Raw genomic sequence first — 21,148 nt, forward strand, 5'->3', positions numbered from 1 at the left:
CATACATCAACTCATTACCTCCCCAAATGGAAACATGTTATTATAAAAGGTACTTCCTCTTCATGGATTTATTCTCTTTTGGTTTTGGTGAGGAACTTGCCAATTTTCTATACCAGAGGGTAGAACACTTGCTATTGTTAATATTTAGTAAGTAGCTTTCTTGAGCTCATCACCAGATGCACTAATAATAACTTTCATTTAAATAAAATGAAAGAAATCTCACTAATCTCTTTCTTTAGTAAAACTATATTTTTGCCTTATTTGTGTTTAAGTTGCTGTTCTACATATCGATGAATTCAGCACAATAAATAAAATTAAACTCATTATAAGTGGTCGATCCATTTTGATTAAAATGACATTGGAGGAGGAGATTACTTACCCTCTCTCAGTTTGTGTTTCCTTTTGTGAGCTAAGTAAGAATGTCAACCATTAGTCACTCTTTAGCAATCATATTAAAGAATCTCTTATTTTTCTCCTTTTCAAAATAATATTAAGCAAAAACAGTTGCTGAATATAAAAGAAAGTATACTTCTTTAGCCAACAGTATTTGAAACTTCATAGTATTTATGCATAAAAGGAAAGATTTCTACCTTCGTCACCTGGACTTAGACAAAACAGAAACTTTAGCTTCTATTAATCTCAGCTCTTCACAGATCAGTCTATTTTCTCCTAGTTGTACCAAGGCTCCAATATCCCCTGTTTGCATGTACGTAAAGCCTTAGTTGCCTATAATGCTACTGTGACTCATCTTAGTTATTCTCAATCACCAACATAAGTGCAAGCCCTTCTTTAACTCCCTTCATAAGCTCTGTATCTTCCCCCATGTTCACATACTCAAATTGCTCTATGCTTCCTCCACAATGATAATCCCAGGCACTGATGACCTCTTTCTTAATCCTTCATCTTTGCTTCTGTAAAAACTCTTTGGACAAAGGCAATGCTACATGTAAACAAAACCCTGTTTTGTTTTATTTTCCTGGGCACAAAAGAGGGGTTATTTATTACTCTTTGATTGTTGTGTTTGAGCCATTTACTGGGTTTTGACAGATGAGATGTGGGCTTAAGAGATGCAAACCACTCTCAGAAATAACTTATCAAAAACACATTAACTGACCATCCTCTCCACTCTCCCCAACATGAAGATTCTTAAAGCTATTGAGGGAGTTTCCTATCCATCCAGGACTTTTGAAGTTGAAGAAATAAATCTTTGTTGCATTTATCCACTAAAATTTTAGGTTTACTTGTTATCATGGCCTAGCCTATGCCATACTGACAAATATAACTCTCCTTGCATTTTATTATAAATAAAGACTTATAGGTCCTTACCTTCTTTAAAATATTAATTACACTTCCTGTCAGTTGAATGAAGGTTGTTCTTTCAGCAGAATTTGTATATGTTTCATCTGAAAATTCCGTATGTAGCAAGAACTAGGTGTGTTAGTTGACATATTGGTAAGCAAGTTAATTGTTGATAGTGTCCCTGGTTTTCCAGAGAACCTGAATGTAAATGCTTAGGTAAAGTTTACCAATTTTTAAATCTTGTAAATAACTTAGTAGAAAAATGTAAATGTATTATCCAAACCCTATCCACAGAAAGCGTTTGAACTTCTTTAATTCTCCTATTCTTCTGTAAAACCTTTGCTCCTGTAGAAGTCCAAACAGCTTTTCTATACTCGTGCCTTATCATCGGCTATTCTCACAATCATGCTTAAAAATTCACTGAAATCTTTGGAGAACATTGTTTCTCCAACCCACGTCTACACCAATCTTGGGTGATGTTAAAGTCTTCAGTGATGAACCATTAATCACCCAACCCTCAAAGCTTTCAGGCATGTGCCCTTATTTCCACTTTACTCCAGAATCCCAACCTGGGGCCATTCTTTGGTACCTGTCATCTCCCTTAATTGCCCCACTTCTGAGCTTCCACACTTGATAGCCCATGTTGAATATAACCTCTTTGTCTTCCAGATCTGTAAATGTGTTCTCCCACTAGCCTTCCTCTTCTACCTCATTGAAATCTCCCATCCAGAAAATTTTTTCCCACTCTTTTCTCCTAATTTTATTTTTTCTCTATTCACCTTTGAATGTAGAGCTCCCATGCTTCTACTTTCTATTGTATTCAGAATAGATTTATTGGTGCCTATTCCCATCACCCTCCATGCCCTGAACCTAATATCTTTCTAGAGCATGTTTTCTGCTAGCTATTTATAAACTTTTCACAAAGAAAATCTGACCTAAGGTTAAGTGTTCAAACCCCTTGTTATATGAACCTCCTATCTTTTTGTCTGGTATCATGCATAATCACTCCTTTCACACACATCCACACTTCAGCCATTTCACAATAGTAGAACACCAGAAGAGTTATTTATGATTTGTGTCTCTATATCTTTCCCTAAGCATCCTTCATGTCTCCTTTTAGGCTCACATATTATAAATATAGTGGGACAATCATATAGGATTTGAACAACAAATGTTGTGGCTTCAGATTCTAACCTCATCAATCTGTCAGTTTCATCGTCTGTAAAATTTGCATAATAATTCATACCTTTCTGGTTGTTGTAAGAATTAAATAAGATAATTTGTACAAAGCATCTTACACAATATCAGGACCATGGCAGACTTTCAAAAAGAGACAACTTTTTATCATTTCCATTATTGACAGATGATCGCAATTATCTTCTGTTCTGAGAAACTCTCCCTAATCCAGCTCAGCTGAATTGATTTCTCCTTGCTTTGTGCTATCACTGTTTCTACTATGTAATTATTGTTGAACTTAAAATAGTGATTAGAAATTGTTAAGGTAACCGTCTCCAGTTCATATTCACACAAACACTAGACAGTGACCTCTTTGTGGATAGAGACTACAGTTCAGGTATCTACTACAGTACTTGGAACATAGGAGGGACTAAATATAATTTTGAAATAAATTTATTAGTTGTATCTTTACATAATGGTCCAAATTTGTTTTGTTTTCTCACTGCACATTTTTCAGTTCCAATAATCAGTATTAATGTTATCCTTAATGAATTGAATTGCTTAATGAACCTAATTACACAACACACAAATTCACACATTTCCTCCAGTTAACAGACCAAGTCATAGATCTTACATGCAATAGTATAAATAACCAAAACTCTGTCTGACCACATTCTCCCAATTCCAGGGTTGTGTTTCTCAGGCTAGACTCACTGATTTCCCATGTACACATTCAGCTCTGTGTCATAATTACCATCTGAGATTTCAGTGAGTGGCTTTTCCCAGTTCATTGCCCCTTTCTCAGATATCCTGGGTGATGAGGTTACGTGTTAAAGAAATGAGCTAAATGCCAGGGCATCTACTTTGGTTTGAAAGTATAGTAGAAGAGAATCATGCAATGTTCTGCAAGAAGAGAAAGGAAATATGAGTCAGAGATCATGGCATAGGAAAGGAGCTGTGGGTCCCTTAGCAGATAGGACAGAAAGATGAGTTGGTATGTTGAAATAAGGGAAAAGACAAGGGGCAGAAGGGAAGAAAGTATAAACAACTCAATCTAGGCATCTTTCTGACTCAATCTTTCCAGGATGAATGAAATCAGATATTGGGACTCTATAAGTCTCCCATTTCTAGATCCATTAGCTTTGGAAAAAGGAATATTTTACTTAAAGATGAAGAAAAAATAGGGAATGAAGGTAGGCAGAAAGAGTAGAAAGTCGAGTCAATTTCTTTAAGCCATAGAAAGGAGATTTAACTGGCTCTTGAGATTCTAAGACCTGATTCATACATCAAAATAGTTGAAAGATATCTGGTAAAAAAACACACAAAAATTTAAAAAGACAAAAACATTTGAACAGCCAGTCAATGGCAACTCTAAGACACAAATAAATTCCAAGATTTTTTTCTTACAAGTCAGCTGCACCATAGTACATTGAGAGTGACTGAAGGATTTCTAGGTCAAATTTTAAGAGCTAGGTAAAGATTGGAAAAGCTCAATTTAAACTTACCAGCAATTCATATGGGCAAAAAGATGGCTCTCATACATTCCAAAATTCCCCAATACACTTATTATGTTTAGAAATTTCTTAAAGACTAGCAAAGATTTCATTTCAAAATTAGATCGCAAAATTCAAACTTCTGGATTAATAACCGATGTATAATGTGATCCTATTTGCAGAAAACACATGATATTTTTACCTTATCTTTAATTTAACACTTACTAGCTGTGGACCTTGTAACATCTTGATCCCCACTTTTAGAGTTGCAAGATACTATTTCTGGAAGATTACATTTGTCACACACTGATTGTGATTCACAGTTTAGTTCCATAAATTTTATATTTTGAGGATATTCTTCCAAATCCTGAAATAATCTGGATGTCACTAGTATATTTTGGGCTTGCTAGGCGTTTTTTGTTTCTGATTTTTTATAGACACTTTATGGGAAATCAGTAAAGGCTAATTTGGAGATTGCTTATCCAGATATCATTTAAAATTAAACATCCATCCTGAACATTAATATTATTACAAAGAAAAATAATCTATTGAACATGTTTTGTAGTCATGTATGATAAATCTAAAGAAGTGAGAGGGATGGAATATTTTCCCACTGTGACAGGATGACACACCTCCATGACTTTCAATAAGAGGAAAGGAGAAATGGACTATTTACTAATGAAAATCTTGCAGAAATTATGGTACCATTTTGTTCTACCTGTGGTACCATCCCATATGATACTCATTCCTCAGGTTTTGCCTCTCCACTTAATAAACCGATTTAAGTTATATCCAGAGTAGATTATGCATCATGCAAAAAAGTTGAATTAAGATACCTAGAGTTAAAATGTCATTAAAGATTACTTGGTTCATTTTTCTTACCTCTGGAGGAGCCCGTTCTACTTCATCTCTTCTCCTATACCTATTTAACTACCTTCTATGAAGCTGGCATCTTAAAACACCAATCTAGTTTGTAGCACAGTTAGTATATTCACATACATCAAAAATTACCTTTTGTTTTAGAACAAAAAAAGTCATAAATAAATGAATTTAATTATACAAAAAAGGAGGTTTGGTTACTTATTTTTTTACTCTGTTTAGTTATTGATATATCTGTTTGCTGAAGATTTTAGAATGCTATTGTCAGATGGAAAAAAGTTCCAGTTAAAGACAATAATTATATTTTTAATGTTTTATTTATATAGGTTTTTCAATTTTGTTATACTTAATTATAGTTTCATGAAGATTTATTTTTTCCGGTTTTATTGATAAATAATTGACATACATCACATAAATAATTGACTTATACATCACTGTATGAATTTAAGGTGTCAGTATGATGGTTTGATTTACATATATTTTGAAATGATGACCACAATAAGTTCAGCTAACATCCATCTTCTCATATAGATACAATAAAAAGAAAAAAGAAAGAAGAAAGTAAAAAAAGAAAGCAACTTTTTTCTTGTGATAAGAACTTAGAATTTACTCTCTTAACGGCTCTTATATATCTTACAGCAGAGTTAGCTCTTGTCATCATGTTGTACATGATTACATTCCTAGTACTTCTTATCTTATCACTGGAAGTTTGTACCTTTTGACCACCTTCCTCTAATTTCCCTCGCCAAACCCTCTCCTCTGGTAACCACAAGTCTGTTTTCTTTTTTTATGAGTGTGGTTTTGGCTTTTTGGAGTTTTTTTAAGGTCTTTTTTAGATTACTCTTAAGAGGATTTCTGACTACAAGAAGAATATCCATTATATAATGTTATAAACCAATGTTACTTCAATAAGGAAAAGAAAAAAAGAAAATCATTAGTTGAAAAGTAACTAAAAAAAAGAGAGAAGATCCTTTTGTAGCAGTGTGTGTGTGTATGTGTGTGTGTGTGTCCACACGTATTACAGTTCTTATGGTGGAAGAATGTATTAATAATAGTGATCTTGCATAGTGGTTTCAGATGAGGAAGTAGGAAAGAGTAGAAATGTCTTTTCCCCATATGGTAAAGTGCAAAAAGCACTTAATTAGGAATCAGAAGAATACCAGTTTTAACAGTGGTTCCACTAATAATAATCTCTGTGACCCTGAACAATATGTTTTACCTGTATGATCTTGGTTTCTATTACTTACAAAATGAAGAGGACTAGATCATCTTTAAGGATTCTTTTACATCTAAAAACTATGTGCCATAATCAGAGCTCTTTTTTAGAAGGACTTGGTCATGGCTTGGGGGAAAAAATATTTCCAGAAGTGTCCTAATTTCTGATTTTGGTTGGGCAATGATTTCCTTTTGCAACAGTATGATCCTTTTATCTTTTTCTCCCCAGTAATTTTATTGAGATCATAGCGGTTTATAACATTGAATAATTCGGTGTGTAGATTATTATTTATCAATTTCTGAATACACTTCATCGTGCTCACCCCTGCTAATCTACCTTTTGTCCATCACCATACATATGTGCCCTTTATCCCTTTCGCCCACCGCCCCAACCCCCTTCCTCTCTGGTAGCTGCTAATGTGTTGCCTGTGTTTGTTTATCTTCCACATATGAGTGAAATCATGCAGTGTTTGTCTTTCTTTGTCTGGCTTATTTCACTTAACATCATACCCTCAAGGTCCATCCGTGTTATTGTAAATGGGATGGTTTTGTCTTTTTTATGGCTGAGTAGTATTCCATTGTGTGTGTGTGTGTGTGTGTGTGTGTGTGTGTTTGTGTGTGTGTGTATGTATATATACCCTATCTTCTTTATCCAATCATCCGTAGAAAGACACTTGGATTGCTTCCACATCTTGGCTATTGTGAATAATGCCCCAATGAACACAGGGTTGAATAAATCTCTTTGGATCATTGATATCAAGTTCTTTGGAAAAATACACAGTAGTGGGATAGCTGGATCATATGGTTTTTCTATTTTTAATTTTTTGAGAAATCTCCATACTGTTTTCCAGAGTGGCTGCACCAGTTTGCATTCCCACCAGCAGTGTATGAGAGATCCCTTTTCCCCACATTCTTTCCAACATTTGTTGCTTTTTGTCTTGGTAATTACAGCCGTTATGACTAGTGTAAGGTGATATCTCATTGTAGTTTTGATTTGTATTCCCCTAATAATTAGTGATGTTGAACATCGTTTCTTGTGTCTGTTGACCATCTGTATATCATCTTTGGAAAAACGTCTGTTCATATCTTCTGCCCATTTTTTGATCAGATTGTTTGTCTTTTTATTGTTGAGTTGTTCTAATTCTTTACATGTTTTGGAGATCCACCCCTTGTCAGATAAATGATCTGCAAATATATTCTCCCAGTTGTTTTTCTTTTGTGGGGTTTTGTTTTGTTCATGGTTTCCTTTGCTTTGCAGAAGCTTTTTAGTCTGACGTAGTCCCCTTTGTTAACTTTTTCTTTTGTTTCCTTTACCCAAGCAAACAGTATTCGAAAAGATGCTGCTAAGACCAATGTTAAATAATGTACTACCTATATGGTTTCAGGTCTTACATTCAAGTCTTTAATTCACTTTGAGTTAATTTTTGTGTATGGTGCAAGATAATGGTCTACATTCGTTCTTTTACATGTGTCTGCCCAGTTTACCAACACTATTTATTGAAGAGACTTTCCTTTCTCCATTGTATGTTCTTGGCTCCTTTGTTGAAGATTAAGTGTCCATAGATGTGTGGTTTTATTTCTGGGCTTTCAATTCTATTCCATTGCCCTGTGTATCTGTTTTTGTGGCAGTGTCATGCTGTTTTGATTACTATAGCTTTGTAGTATAGTTTGAAGTCAGGGATTGTGATGCCTCCAACTTTGTTCTTTTTGCTCAGAATTGCTTTGGCTATTTAGGGTCTTTTGTTGTTCCATATAAATTTTAGAATTCTTTGTTCTATTTCTATAAAGAATGTCATTGGGATTCTGATGGGATTGCATTGAATCTGTAGATTGCTTTAGGTGGTTTGGACATTTTAACTATATTTATTCTTCTGATCCATGAGCATGGAATATCTTTCCATTTCTTTATGTTTTCTTCAATTTTTTTTTTCAGTAATATCTTATAGTTTTCAGTGCACATGTCTTTCACCTCTTTGGTTAAGTTTGTTCCTAGATATTTTATTCTTTTCGTTGAAATTGTAAATGGGATTGTATTCTCATTCCTTTTTCTGTGAGTTCATTGTTAGTGTATAGAAATGAAACTGATTTTTTTTGAGTTGCTTTTGTACCCTACAACTTTGCTGTAGTTGTTGATTACTTCTAATAGTTTTCTGATGGATTCTTTAGGGTTTTCTGTATATAGAATTATATCATCAGCAAACAGCAAGAGTTTCACCTCTTCATTTCCAATTTGGATTCCTTTCATTTCTTCAAATTGGAAACCAAGAAGTGAAATAAAAGGAATCCAAATTGCAATAGTACTATTCTTGGTTTTGAATTCTGCCCTTGAGATTGGCCTCTGAATCAAAGTGAAATGTCCCATATTGACAGGCAGATGGCACTATTGGGCACTGACAAGTTAGATTCCTCTGCTGACTGGCAGCAATAAACATCCCAGAACTGAATTCATAGGATAAAGAACAGTTGAAATGATGATTAAAACTGTGCATGAGAGGTCTGTGAAGCTCACGGTTTTCTGATTACTCTACCGCGTATGAATCTCTTTAAATTACTGTCATTTTTACATGTTGGTGCCACTATACACACTGTTGTGTGTATGCTATGCAGGTAATTTAGGCCAGAGGAAAGTCTTGATGGAAATACATTTGGCAAAGGTCACAGGACCCTGCATTGCCTTCACAGAATGCAGAACTACTCTGATGATAATGTGTTACCTCTGTTAGCCTATATATACCCTCATTATTCCTCCTTTTAGCTATGAGAGAAGGGAATTGGGCATTTTCTTCATCTTCGTTCCCTTTATCAGAAGCCCCAGAGATTAATTTTAGCCTAGAAACTGTGATGTTAACATGATACTAAGTTTTAGTTTCAACAAAAGGAAACAATAGAGGAAATTTCTTTCTTTTTTTTTGAGGAAGATTAGCCCCGAGCTAACTACTACCAATCCCCCTCTTTTAGCTGAGGAAGACTGACCGTGAGCTAACATCCATGCCCTTCTTCCTCTACTTTATACGTGGGACACCTACCACAACATGGCTTTTGCCAAGCGGTGCCTTGCCTGCAGGCAGGATCTGAACCGGCGAACCCTGGGCTGCTGAGAAGCAGAACGTGTGAACTTAACCACTGCGCCACCGGGCCGACCCAAGGAAATTTCTGACTAAATTCTGACTAAATAAATCTGACTGAAAATTTTGTGATGTGAAAGAAAAGAAAAAGCACCTGTTCTTTCATCCTATTTAGTTTCAGAGCTAGAAACTAAATTCCTTCAACTTTTCCCACTTCTTTTTCTTTTTCTGGTTTCCCATAACTCCTCTTTTTTTCTCATTTTGCTTTTCCTAAAACATCTCTGATATATGTCATTCACTCTCCTCTCCAAGCCCAAAATGCTGAGTAGCCTTTTGGAATTTATAGATGGAAGAAACAGCAACTGTCTCCCCCATTTTAATCCTTGGTTGGAAGTGAAAACAGGCTATTATATTTCTCAGAGTTCAGTTGCTAATTTCCTGACCTCTTCATTTCCCATATTCAAAGTTCTAAGATTTCTCTCTATGCTAACTTGTTAAATTCTAGAGTTTAGCTTTGAAAATTTGCCTCTTCTATTAGCAATCACCACAAAAAGGAATCTTAGAAAAATGAAAGAGGGAAAAGTTTTCTTACAGGGAAAGATTCTTGTAACTACAGCAATAGTAGCATTGTGTATTGTCAAACCCCTTTTGAAAAAACGACAAATAAAAACATTAACAAAACTTGAGAGTCTTGAGAAAATGGATAGTGCTGTACTTCTGCTTTTGATTTTTATAAAATTGCTCTTGTAAATGTTGCTTTAACAATGATAACTTTTAGGATATCCACCTGAACTGGAGACATTGTTCTATGTCCTCTAAAGTGTAACTTTTAATGCCTAAAATGTCTGGTTTACTTTAGTTGATAATTTGTTGCACTAGTTTTTGTATCTGAACATAAATTTGTATTTTTCTGAAAATATAAATACTCTAAATACTTACTATTAGGCAGAATTGTTTTTCTCTTTTCTCTGTATTCATAAAGGTATAATATAAACCTATTAGCCCAATATGTTTCTTATGTAAACAAAGGGTTTGACAGTTTAGTTATCACAAGTCGTAATACGTGGTTACTGGGCCTCATGTCTTTCTCCTTTTGCTCTTGGAAGAATATGAGTAACTGTGTGGGCAAAGACGCAGGAGGGAAACTGTGCCTTCTTCTCCACATCTTCGTTAAATAAGATGATACTGTTGCATACCCCTATGGGAAAGGATATCTATAATTTTATTTCTTTTAGGCTATCCTTCCAAACATCTCTAATTTAACTGCTTGTTTGTGTTTGTATGTCTGTGTGTGTGTGTGTGTGTGTGTTTGAAGAAGATTGGCCCTGAGCTAACATCTGTGCCAATCTTCCCCTATTTTGTACATGGGATGCTGCCACAACATGGCTTGATGAGTGGTGTGCAGGGGGGTCCACGCCTGGGATCCAAACCCGCAAACCCTGGGCCACCAAAGCTGAGCTTGTGAACTTAACTACTACGGCACCAGGCCAGCCCCAGACTGCTTGGTTTTTAAATTTGAATTTTCTTTCTTTACCTTTTGGGAAGCTCACTCCAAAATTTTACAATCCAAAGACTTTTTTTTAAAGTAACAAAATTAGTGGTTTTCTTTTTAAAGACAATGCAAAAATACTCTGGGAAAAGATGTGAGAGTATTGCTATGTTACATAGCCTTTCTACATCAGGGAAGAAATTGAGATTATATATGTATAGATGGATACTCATATGAAATGAGTGTCTGAATTGAGAGGATAGTTAGTTAAACATGATAGTTCACGATAATGAACAGTTAAGAAAAAAATATTACTATTATTGGGTTAAATACATTTTGAGGCCATAAAATTGATTATTGGTAGCCATTTAACCAAAATGGCTATCTGTTTTTATTGATGTAAAAATATTTAGGGGATAGGAAAACTAGTGATTAATAACTACAATATTATTTCACTTATGTAAATTTGTGTATGTGTGGGCATATATATGTGTGTTTCCTAGAAAGATGTCCACCAATTATCAGTGGTTATTTCTGGGAAGCGGCATTTTTAATGAATTAAAAATATTTTTTCTTGTGTTTTCATTACTTATTGCATGATTAGCACCTCATTATGAAAACATTATGTAAGTTTTGAAAAGAAGAAAGCAATAATCCTCTTGAATGAATCTTCTAGGAAGAGTTCTCACCTAACATGACTGGACTCTCCCAGCCTCCTGGACGAACCTGAATTAAACGAAAGGAAGCTGAGTGAGCTCTCAGCATGTTCCCAAAAGTAAAAATGATAAAATGAAAAGTAAGATTCCAAGGGGTGATATAAGGTAGGTTTTAGAGGATGGGGGAAGAATAGCAATCCTAGCTCTAGAATTTCAGAAAACCAGGAAATAACTTCCAAGAGAAAATGCTAAAAAGTATCAATTTTTCTGTTTTCTGTTTTTTACTTTTTTTGTGATATATGCTGGCTCATTTTCAGAGGTAAATCTTTTGGTTCAGTAATTTATTCTGTGTAGTCTGCTGTTCTTTCATATGTCATACAGTGAATTTTTTAATTCAATACTATTATTTTTACAAGATTTTTATTGGTTTATTTTCAAAACTTTTCTTGCCTTTCTTTCAGAATTTTTGTTCTTATTTCATAATAATATTATCTCTTTAACTGCCTTTTTATACTTATATTGTAAATTCTTATAGATGCCCTAGTAGTTTTATTTTCTAATCTGTAAGTTCTCCTGACTTTCGAGTTTCTTTAATATCTATTCAGAATAGTGGTTTCCTTGAATATTTGATGATAATTCCTATAAAACGGTTCTTAGTTATTGTCCCTCCTAGATGGTGATAATTTTGTAGCATTAACCTTGCCCTTTGTGAGGTGTGGCTCTGGCCTGGAGTTGCTTGGGTTGTAAGCTCTGGCCCCAGCCTAATTTGGACAGGGCAGCTCTGGTTCCCAGCCTCAAAGGGGTGCTATCAGTGTCCTGACTGGGTATTTTCTATTTCTTGTCTATAGAGAAAGATTTTTCCTCATTTCATCTGCAGTTATATACTTATTTTATTTTCTATAATTTCTCTGTGTTTAGAGAAAGATCAAAGTTTCAGTATGTGCTTAGTCTTTCTTCTAGAATCAGAAGACTGAGATTTCATTTTTTTTCTACAGTATAACTGTCTTATACTGGCTGCTTTGAAAGTACACGATTAACTCCTCAGACATCAGTGGCTAAATTATTTTAGTAACAGAGTCAATGTGCATGAAAAATAGCATTTTCTTTAAGCAATATTCCTTCTGTTTTGCTCTTTTTAATAGAAAAGAGTAGGATGGAAGATAATATAAGATAATTCTCACCTACATGAGGATAAGAGATACCATCCTATTACGCCAACTGAGGTGATTTTTTCTCTTATAAGTTTGGCTTTATAAAAAAAAATCTTATCTATTTTTGCTTCATGTATAGGAATAGGAAAAGATTTAATTTTTAGTAATGTCTCTTCTGAAAAATCTTTGGAAACCAGTGTTATAAGATAAGGGAGATATACATTTTAGCGGATGTTTTTCAGTAATGTCGTCTCCCTTCCCATGCTTTCTCCATAAAATGAGAAAAAATATTAAAAATTGTTTGGTTTGGGGGGCAAATCAAATGACAGCAATTGAATACCTGCTATTCACATTATAAACTATATTTACTTTTAAAGCATGAGTACTAGCAAATATCTACACTTAGACTTAGGATTGAGGAATGAAGTTAAAGACATAGTACTAGTTACTGCACAGTTTCTTAAAAGCTGCTAAGAAAAGAATAAATATTTCTCTAGAAGTTCTGAGTCTTCTCATTTATGTTCATGAATAAAGTTTATCCTTTAAATATTTTGTTTGGGATTCATTTCACACTTTTGCTTATCAGGCTGGAGATCAGGGAGTTTAACAAGAGGGTCACCCAAATTCAGCAGCCAAATCATAGAATAAAGACAGGCTGTGGTTCTGGGCTTCTGTCCATGGCCACAAAGAATTGTAGTCTTGTGGCAATGCAGGTTTAGAAAGTTTCATGCCTAGCCTCTACTGAGAGAAATTTTGGGATGGCAGTTCCATTGCAAATAGAAGAACAATGGAAAAAGAAGGGAGAAAAAAAGACCAATATTAGGAAAACCTATCCTCTTGGCTTGGCATATGTTTGCATAGGCCACAGGTTAACTTCAGGAATGTTGCAGCAATGATAGCCCACCTCTTTGGCACTGGATTAGGGTAAGTGTAGGTGAAGAGTCAGGAGATTGACATACATTCAGTCTTCTATCCTGTGATGACCAGTATATACAGCTCGTGCCTCATGGTGATCATATATTGTGGTGCATAAGCAATGACAGCAAACTGGTGGCACTATGGCAATGTGTACAGGGAAATCTCAGTACATGACCAAAGGAAACATGAGCAGAAGAACCCAGAAAATAGATGACCTGTCTCTGCCTGAAAGTTAAAGCAATTGTTGAAGACAGACTCATGTCAAACATAGAGACGTTTTCAAGGAAAAAAAAGTACATGGGATGTGAAGTACAAATAAACAAACAATAAGTTCAAATATAACATTTACAAAGAGGATACATAATTAATAGGTAAGAAGAGGATAATAAAATAATTAACACATAATAAAAGATAAGAACACAAAAATAAAATATGGTTGCCAGCCCTTAGTGATTCCCGGTAGGATGAACTCAGATATCACTGCATGACTTTGCATTTTAGAGAAGAGTCAACAGATAAGTATCAATGAAAGAAAATTTTTGCTTAATATAAAGGTACTTCTAAATAAACAACTTTCAGATACGAAGTAGAAAGATTATACAAAGTGTCAGTGTTAACTTATATTTTGGATTGGCAGGCTGTTCTTCTTTACAGTATCTATCTCTACTTGTTGAGGTTTCTGATTTCAGGTAATCCTCATTAGTACTTTCCCCAAGGAAACTCTGAATAGAGTCTTACATTCATTTTTTTCCATAGGGTTTCATCTTATAAATCTTCGTAAAACCAAGAAATTGCATTCTTCAGTTCTCCTTCCCTTTGCCATTGTGGACCAGCATAGTCCATCTCCATTAGCTTCTGCCTCCACTCTCAGGATTGCTCTAATCTCTGTGCTTATTGATTTCATTAAAACCATAGACCCTTCTCTGAGAATAATATGAAAATACTCACATAAGGACAAGATGCTCATTTTATCCTGCCACTAGATTCATCTCATTACATGGGTGCATCAAAGATGATGGAGGAGACAGGAACACTATCTCAAATAAAATTGATGGCAAGAAAGTGTCATTATTAGAATCCACAAAGCAGAAAAGTTTCCCACAAAACAGCTCATTCAGATTTGGATAGACATCCCAGTTTTTCTACTTACTTTTGCTTAGAAAGAAACCTCTCTCTCCAAGTCTATGAGAATTTAAATAAACTTAGTATTGATCTTCCTTCGGAGATTTTTTTCTCCATAGTCATAGTTTCTGTATGGAAAGATTGATTAAGTAGTTCTTATTTTATACTTTGATAACAATAAAATACTTAATTCTTGCATGAAAACTGATATTATTTCCTTGTAAAATAAGCTTTGATTGGAGACATGACTATTGTAGTCAGAACCATTTACTTGGTGTGTGTCATAATAGGACATTTATGGTTATTTTACTTGATTATTTCTTGTTTCTCTGAGGTTAATTTTAAGTTACTTTGTATTTCTGAAAGCACACAGATTAATTCTTTGAATATCATAGCTAAATAAATGTTTATTAAATGACACTGTTTATGTGTATTTATTAATGACATGTTTCATTATTCACTGAACTTTTATTGAATATCCCTTATGTGAAGGCATTGCACTAGGTGCATAAGACTTATAATTGCATCAAGGAACATTTACAACTGAGGTGAGAAGGACAGGGAAGGAGAAAAAATAATTACAAATTACTGTTTTATCTCTATGAGCAAGGATTATCATGGGTGCTTAATGAATATTATCTACTCCTGCCAATATCCACATGAGGGAGGTGTTATTATTTAGGACTGAGGGGGAAGAAACTAAGGCCCAGGAAGTTTAAGAGGCCCAATATCACTCAGCAAGTAAACAGAGTTTCTGGGAATTCAATTCAAGTCTGTATTTCTCACTGTCTCTAACGTGTGCCACTGGAGGAAGTCCATCAGTAAAAGTACATACAACTAGAGAAACACAGAGGAGAAATCAGCTTCTCCAGGTTGTCATCATGCAAGAGAGATTATTTGAGAGGAGTCTAGACTGAAGAGTTTAGTAGTGGTTTATCAAACATTCCTGGACTCACAGCACAGTGTGTTTGAGAACACCATAGCTCAATTTCAAACAGGGGCATGTGAATAGAAATGTCTGCAGGAGTCAGGCTCTGAAGGACCTTGCGTGATATGCTATAAAATTTGTACTTTATACCACAGACTGTGGAGATCAGATGCTGTTCTAAAGGGTAACGTAAATCAGTGTGGACAGGAGGCCGGACTCAGACTGGAGTAGTGGCTGGGATTTCCTTTAGGGAGCCATCAGGGCGTGATCAGTGTGTGAAAAGAGATGGTGGCATTTAGGAAGGAGACTGGATAATAAATAAAGGAAAAATAATTAAGAAATAGAGTAGTAGGAGTTATAGTCTGTTGAGTGAGAGTGTGAAAACGTAAAGGTGTGCTCTCAGTGTCTGACTTGGGTGTTTGCAGGTGTTGATATGTCATTACTCAAAAAACAGAAGGGAGGAGGCGAGATACTAATTTCTCTTATACTATCTCACTTGAAAAGGCTCTGATGTTTGACAGAGAATTACTCTCTTTGTCTTGTGTTCTGTATAAAGCTTAGTTTGGCATGTATTTGGAGAGTATTTATGATGCTCCTTTATATATATATTAAGCTGAGGTTAGGAAGAATTTTAAACTAAATTATTGAATGATATTTTATAAATCCATTCATTCATCTATGAGCAGCTTCGGCTGTGTGAAGTATTATAACAAACTGAGGATAGAATAGTGTAACAACATATATTGAAGGATCCTAATCAATCATCTTTCTGCCCATTTCCTCATCTATGAGTACTAAAAACTGATGAATAAACATAAGGATTCAATTGAGGGTCAAACCAAATGTTACTTTTGTTACTAATAAAGCTGAATTAAGAATGCAAGAGAATGCCTTCTCTCTCTCCCTGTAAAATCTGGAACCAGCAGCATCTTGATCTGCCCTCCCCCTTCTGCTCTGGGGAAGCAGGACCCTGACTTCAGCAAGCTGGTTGCCAGGCAACCCATCAGGGGCTGCCTGGATCATCCAGCAGACTATCCCGCTGCTCTCTCTTCAGAAAAGAACATAAATTGATTTAATATCAAGGATACACTATACTCTCAGCCAAAATGCACTCTCTATTTCTCATCATGAATTATGTCTAGCTACTTTTTTCAATATAGCTCAACAGATGAAGCTGTAAAATGAGCACTCATAACTGTTAAAATATGCCAAATAATATAATGCCAACAAAATTAAACTGCATATGAATATCTTTTCTGAAATATTAATTTCAGAAAGAAATTAAAATATAACTATGAAATACACTTTTGTTGAATATTAAAGTCCAAAGAATTAAGATTCCACACTTGTTCCCTCCACAATTTCGTATTCATCTTATTCTAAGACTGAGGCGCCTTATTTGGGGCCATGGTTCCTTCTTCCGTGACTCATTTCTGATCTCTCTCCTTGGAATTGCGTGAGGCTCCTGCTGTACTTCGAATCTGAATTGTTCTAACACAAAGGCTTTTAATTAATTTCCACTTTCCCAAGTGTAAATAGATCATTTTCACAAAACCAGCTTAATACCTAAAATATTAAAAACAAAAGCAAATCCTAGCCATATAGCAACATCCCAAGCAAGCAATATTCTTGAGACCCAATATGTTATCATTTCAACCCAACTGCTATTTTAACCAAAAACTATGAGGGAGACCTAGTGGTTCTGGAGGGTAGTGGTGTACACAGAGGAATATGAGAGAAAGGAGAAAAGCTTGATGGCAGCTCTATCAGGATGCCAGTCAGTCTGTGCAGGTTTTTAGGAGCCCATAAACTGTGTGTTTGGATTTAAAATTAAATTGTGAGGAATTTCCTATTGAGAGGTTTATTATGTTATTAGGATGCCATATCCTGGGAAAGGATTCATATGTAAATATTTCTTCCTGTCCTTGGTAGAGCAATTTCGGATAGTCTTGATTTTAGCAAGTGACTAAAAACTGGTTGTAGTTCATTCAGCTTTCAGCTTTCATATGTCTTCAATTTTACTTGTAGATATCTGTTTAAATTGGTGCATGTTGTTGTTCTGTATCCTAATTATTTCACTCACGTTCCTCTTCTTATGTTAATAAAGATGCAATTGCATCCTAATTTGAAAGGCTAAGTAGTATCCATTCATTCATTCAACAAACTTACAGGTGAAGCTTTCTGTGTCGCTGGGCTATGTCCTGTGGACACAACAGTGAATAAGACAAACATGGTCTCTACTCTCATGGAATTTTGCATCGTAAAGAAAAGAAATTTATTGAAGGAGTTTAAGTATTAGTGTGATGAGTATCAGTCCATAAACACTATCCAGGCTTTACCAGATATCGTAGCATGTGGATTCTCCTGCTAATATCCAGCATTTATAGTGAGACCCAGTTAGCATGAGAGACTCTATGTCTAAAGCCCTCCTGTCTTATTCTGACTGTGTGCTTTAGAGAAACACTTAGAACTGCACGTAGGCAAGGTAATCAGTAACCAGTCAGTAACCAGCAGAGAATGACTTGTTAGCAGATTTCAGCCCTCTGCCCAAACTGTTCCTTCTCTCTCAGATAAGAAAATAATTAATGTTTTCTTAGATTCCTCGGGAACGTCACATTCAGCAGATCCGAAACTTTTGTCTACAGAGAGGCATCCAACCATCTGCGGTGGTCCAAACCTGATACTCCTGAGCCTTCTTCTCAACCTTGTTTGCCTTATATAAGTCATTTCCCAATCAGTTCCCCTTTAAGATGTATTATTTTTTTAAGGACGATAGTCTGCTGTTTTTTGATTAGCTAGTTCATTGCTTAATAAAGTGTCTCTCTCTCCACCGCCTTGCTACTTGATGGATGGGCTTTTGTCTTGCAGTGAGCAGATCTTGTCCTTGCTTGTTATCAATAGGACAGCAAATTTTTTAGAATTGCTTGAATCTAGCATATTATCAAGAATAGGCATTCCAAAAGCATGGAAATAAGATTCTGTGTGATCTTATATTTTACTAATCAGGTTAGGAGAGGCCATGGAACCCTCATATTGCACCTCAAACCATTTGTCTATGCCTAAATAGGCTTCATTTTGTACTTTTTGTCTCATGCCTTTTGTAATGGCAGAAATTTAGTTCATTTGGGATTTTCACTTTTTTGTTTTGTTTAAAGGTTTCAAATAGGATGGAAGCTTTTCGGAGTAATAATGGATTACAAAAGCTAGAAATCATTACAATGTCACAGAAATTAAGGGCTGGTGTGTCTGTGAGATCTCCAGAAAATTGTGCCCCTTCCTTCTCTCTGGATTCTGGAGAAAACTGAGAAATAACTATCAATTCCAGTAGTGTTGGAGGCCAAGTTGGAAGAAGTAACTTGATAGAAGAACCAGATGACCATGGTCATTAAACTCCATAATTAGGCCATCTTCTCTTCAAACAACACTGGGCATGAAAGCTTTCCCAATGCTTTTCCACTAAAGAGTAATTTGGGATATCAGCAGCATGGTGCAGTAGGAAAACCATGATAGTAAGAGTTAAAAGGGTTTGGGTGTAGGCCTGGCTTTACCATAAGTAGATGTGTTATGAAGTGAAGGAGACTTACTGCCATATCTCAGTGCCTCAATCTACAGATGGGTACATGGGTAGTGGCACAGAATAAAAGAAGATAATAGTAAAGTCAATATACAAACATGATCTATGTCAGTGCATATTTTACCAGTTATTACTGAATATTTTCTATGTATCATGAGCTCTGGGGAGAAGTGCGAGGATGAGTTAATTGCCAAGCTGGTCTTTCAGGGCAGTCATGTGGGAGAGGGATTAAGAGTAGGGGCTTTGGAGTTAACTGGATCTGAGCTTGAGGTCTGGTGTGCCACTTAACGTGCAAACTTGGGTCCATTGTTTGAAGTCTCTGGTCCTCAAAGCTCTTTTTTACAAAATGAAAACTCTAGTTTATGGGGAATGATATGAAGATTAAACAGGATGAATATCTGCGAGATGTTCCTCACAGTGCCTAGAAAACAGATCATGTGCTATAAATGGTACTTAATACTATTTTTAGCAACATGGAGAAACTGAAATGTTTATAGGCATAAAAGAGGAATAACCACATTCTAAACGGAACCAGAAAAATGAAATGAAGGTGATTTGGCACAGAGATGGCTATTAAAGGGTGCTTCTTGGACTGCCACAGAGGCTCACTATCTTCAGCCAGGCTAAATTGCCTGCCCATTATAGAGATAAGAAATCTGTCTCCAGCTGCTTTCCATGGTCCTTGGATCACTTTTCTGGGATTATGGCGCTGAGGATAACATCAGTTATAGAGTAACATATAGGGCCCCAGGGGTTACAGAGACACAAAAGCATACAAAATCTTATTAGGCAAACAAAACATAATGCTTTAGAGGAAGCATTTTCTATTATCTGCTTATCTATTTAAGAAGAGGAAATAGGAGGATGATATTAAGAGACAATAAATTCTAAAATCAATTACAAAACACATAATTTATTCCACAGCAGTAAATACTATATTGTGGAACACCTTTTTTAGGGATCTTTTCACTTCCTTGTTCCTTAAGGAATAGATTAACGAGTTCAGCATGGGTGAGACTACATTATTTAATATTTGCACCACGGCACCAAGCAAAGGGTTGGGTGTGGGCTGCAGGTAGATGATGATTACAGGTCCGTAGGCACAGAGGATTGCAGTGAGGTAGGCGCTGCAGGTAGAGAAAGCTTTCTGCCTGCCCTTTGCTGAACAAATTCTCAAAATGGCAATCCCAATGCGTGTGTAGGAGACACAAATACTGAAGAAAAGCATTAAAGCCAGAAAGCCAACATTAGAGGAACCCACTTTCTGGGCCAGGGAGGTGTCGGCACAAGCCAGGGGTAAGACAGCAGGAATGTCACAGAAGAAGTAGTCTACCTGATTGGGGTCACAGTAGGTTAACTGAAAGGTAAAGGAGGTCAGAATGGTGGCCTGAAGACAACCCACCAACCAGGCTGCCATGACCAAACCAACACAGACTTCAGGTCTCATGACGAGCATATACCTCAGTGGGTGACAGATGGCAACAAAGCGATCATAAGCCATCACAGAATAGAGGCAGCCTTCAGTAGATCCCAGGAAATGATAGAAGAAGAGCTGTGCAGCACATCCCTTATAAGAAATGGCTTGGCTCTGGCCAGAGAGATAGAATAACATCTTGGGACAGGTCACAGATGGGAATAATATGTCAAAAATAGATAGGAGTCCCAAGAAGAAATACATGGGAGTGTGAAGGGCAGAGGATGAAACAATTGCTGTAAAGATGAGTGAATTGCCAAGCAGAGTGGAGAGGTAAATGAATGAGAAGACGACAAAGAGCACGGTCTCCAGTCCCTCTGTTTGAGGTATTCCCAGTAGAATGAACTCATTCAGCTCTGTGTGATTCCTCATGTTTCTGGAAGGGAGGTCTGATTAGAGACAAAAGACATGAAAGCATGAATGTGAAGGCTGATTTGTGACAGACACAATACCAATACATTCATAGTCAACAATCTGTTTAAACATAAAAATGATGTTGAAGTTAAGAATTAGAAATTCTACTAAAGAATTTTGGGAGCTATTAGTAAAACAAAGCTGGGCTTTCACGTCTTGAGATGCTATATTTCTTCACAAATATGGATACAAAGCAAAATGAGGCATTAACATGATGAGATATTGGATGTGCCCCCAGAACAGAGATCTCAGTACTGAACACATGGACGTAATTTAATTAATGTCCACAACCAAT

At 35.8% G+C, this 21,148-nt stretch overlaps 1 protein-coding gene across 1 annotated transcript; it reads right to left on the reverse strand.

Moving 5' to 3' along the window:
* Window positions 1-19,878: 19,878 nt before the first annotated feature.
* LOC124225756 (olfactory receptor 148-like) lies at window positions 19,879-20,811 on the reverse strand. Its single transcript, XM_046638398.1, has one exon. The coding sequence runs from the start codon at window positions 20,809-20,811 to the stop codon at window positions 19,879-19,881; it is 933 nt and encodes a 310-aa protein (XP_046494354.1).
* Window positions 20,812-21,148: the final 337 nt, after the last annotated feature.

The sequence above is a fragment of the Equus quagga genome, chromosome 14 (genome assembly GCF_021613505.1).
Source record: "Equus quagga isolate Etosha38 chromosome 14, UCLA_HA_Equagga_1.0, whole genome shotgun sequence".
In the NCBI taxonomy this organism is placed as follows: Eukaryota; Metazoa; Chordata; class Mammalia; order Perissodactyla; family Equidae; genus Equus; species Equus quagga.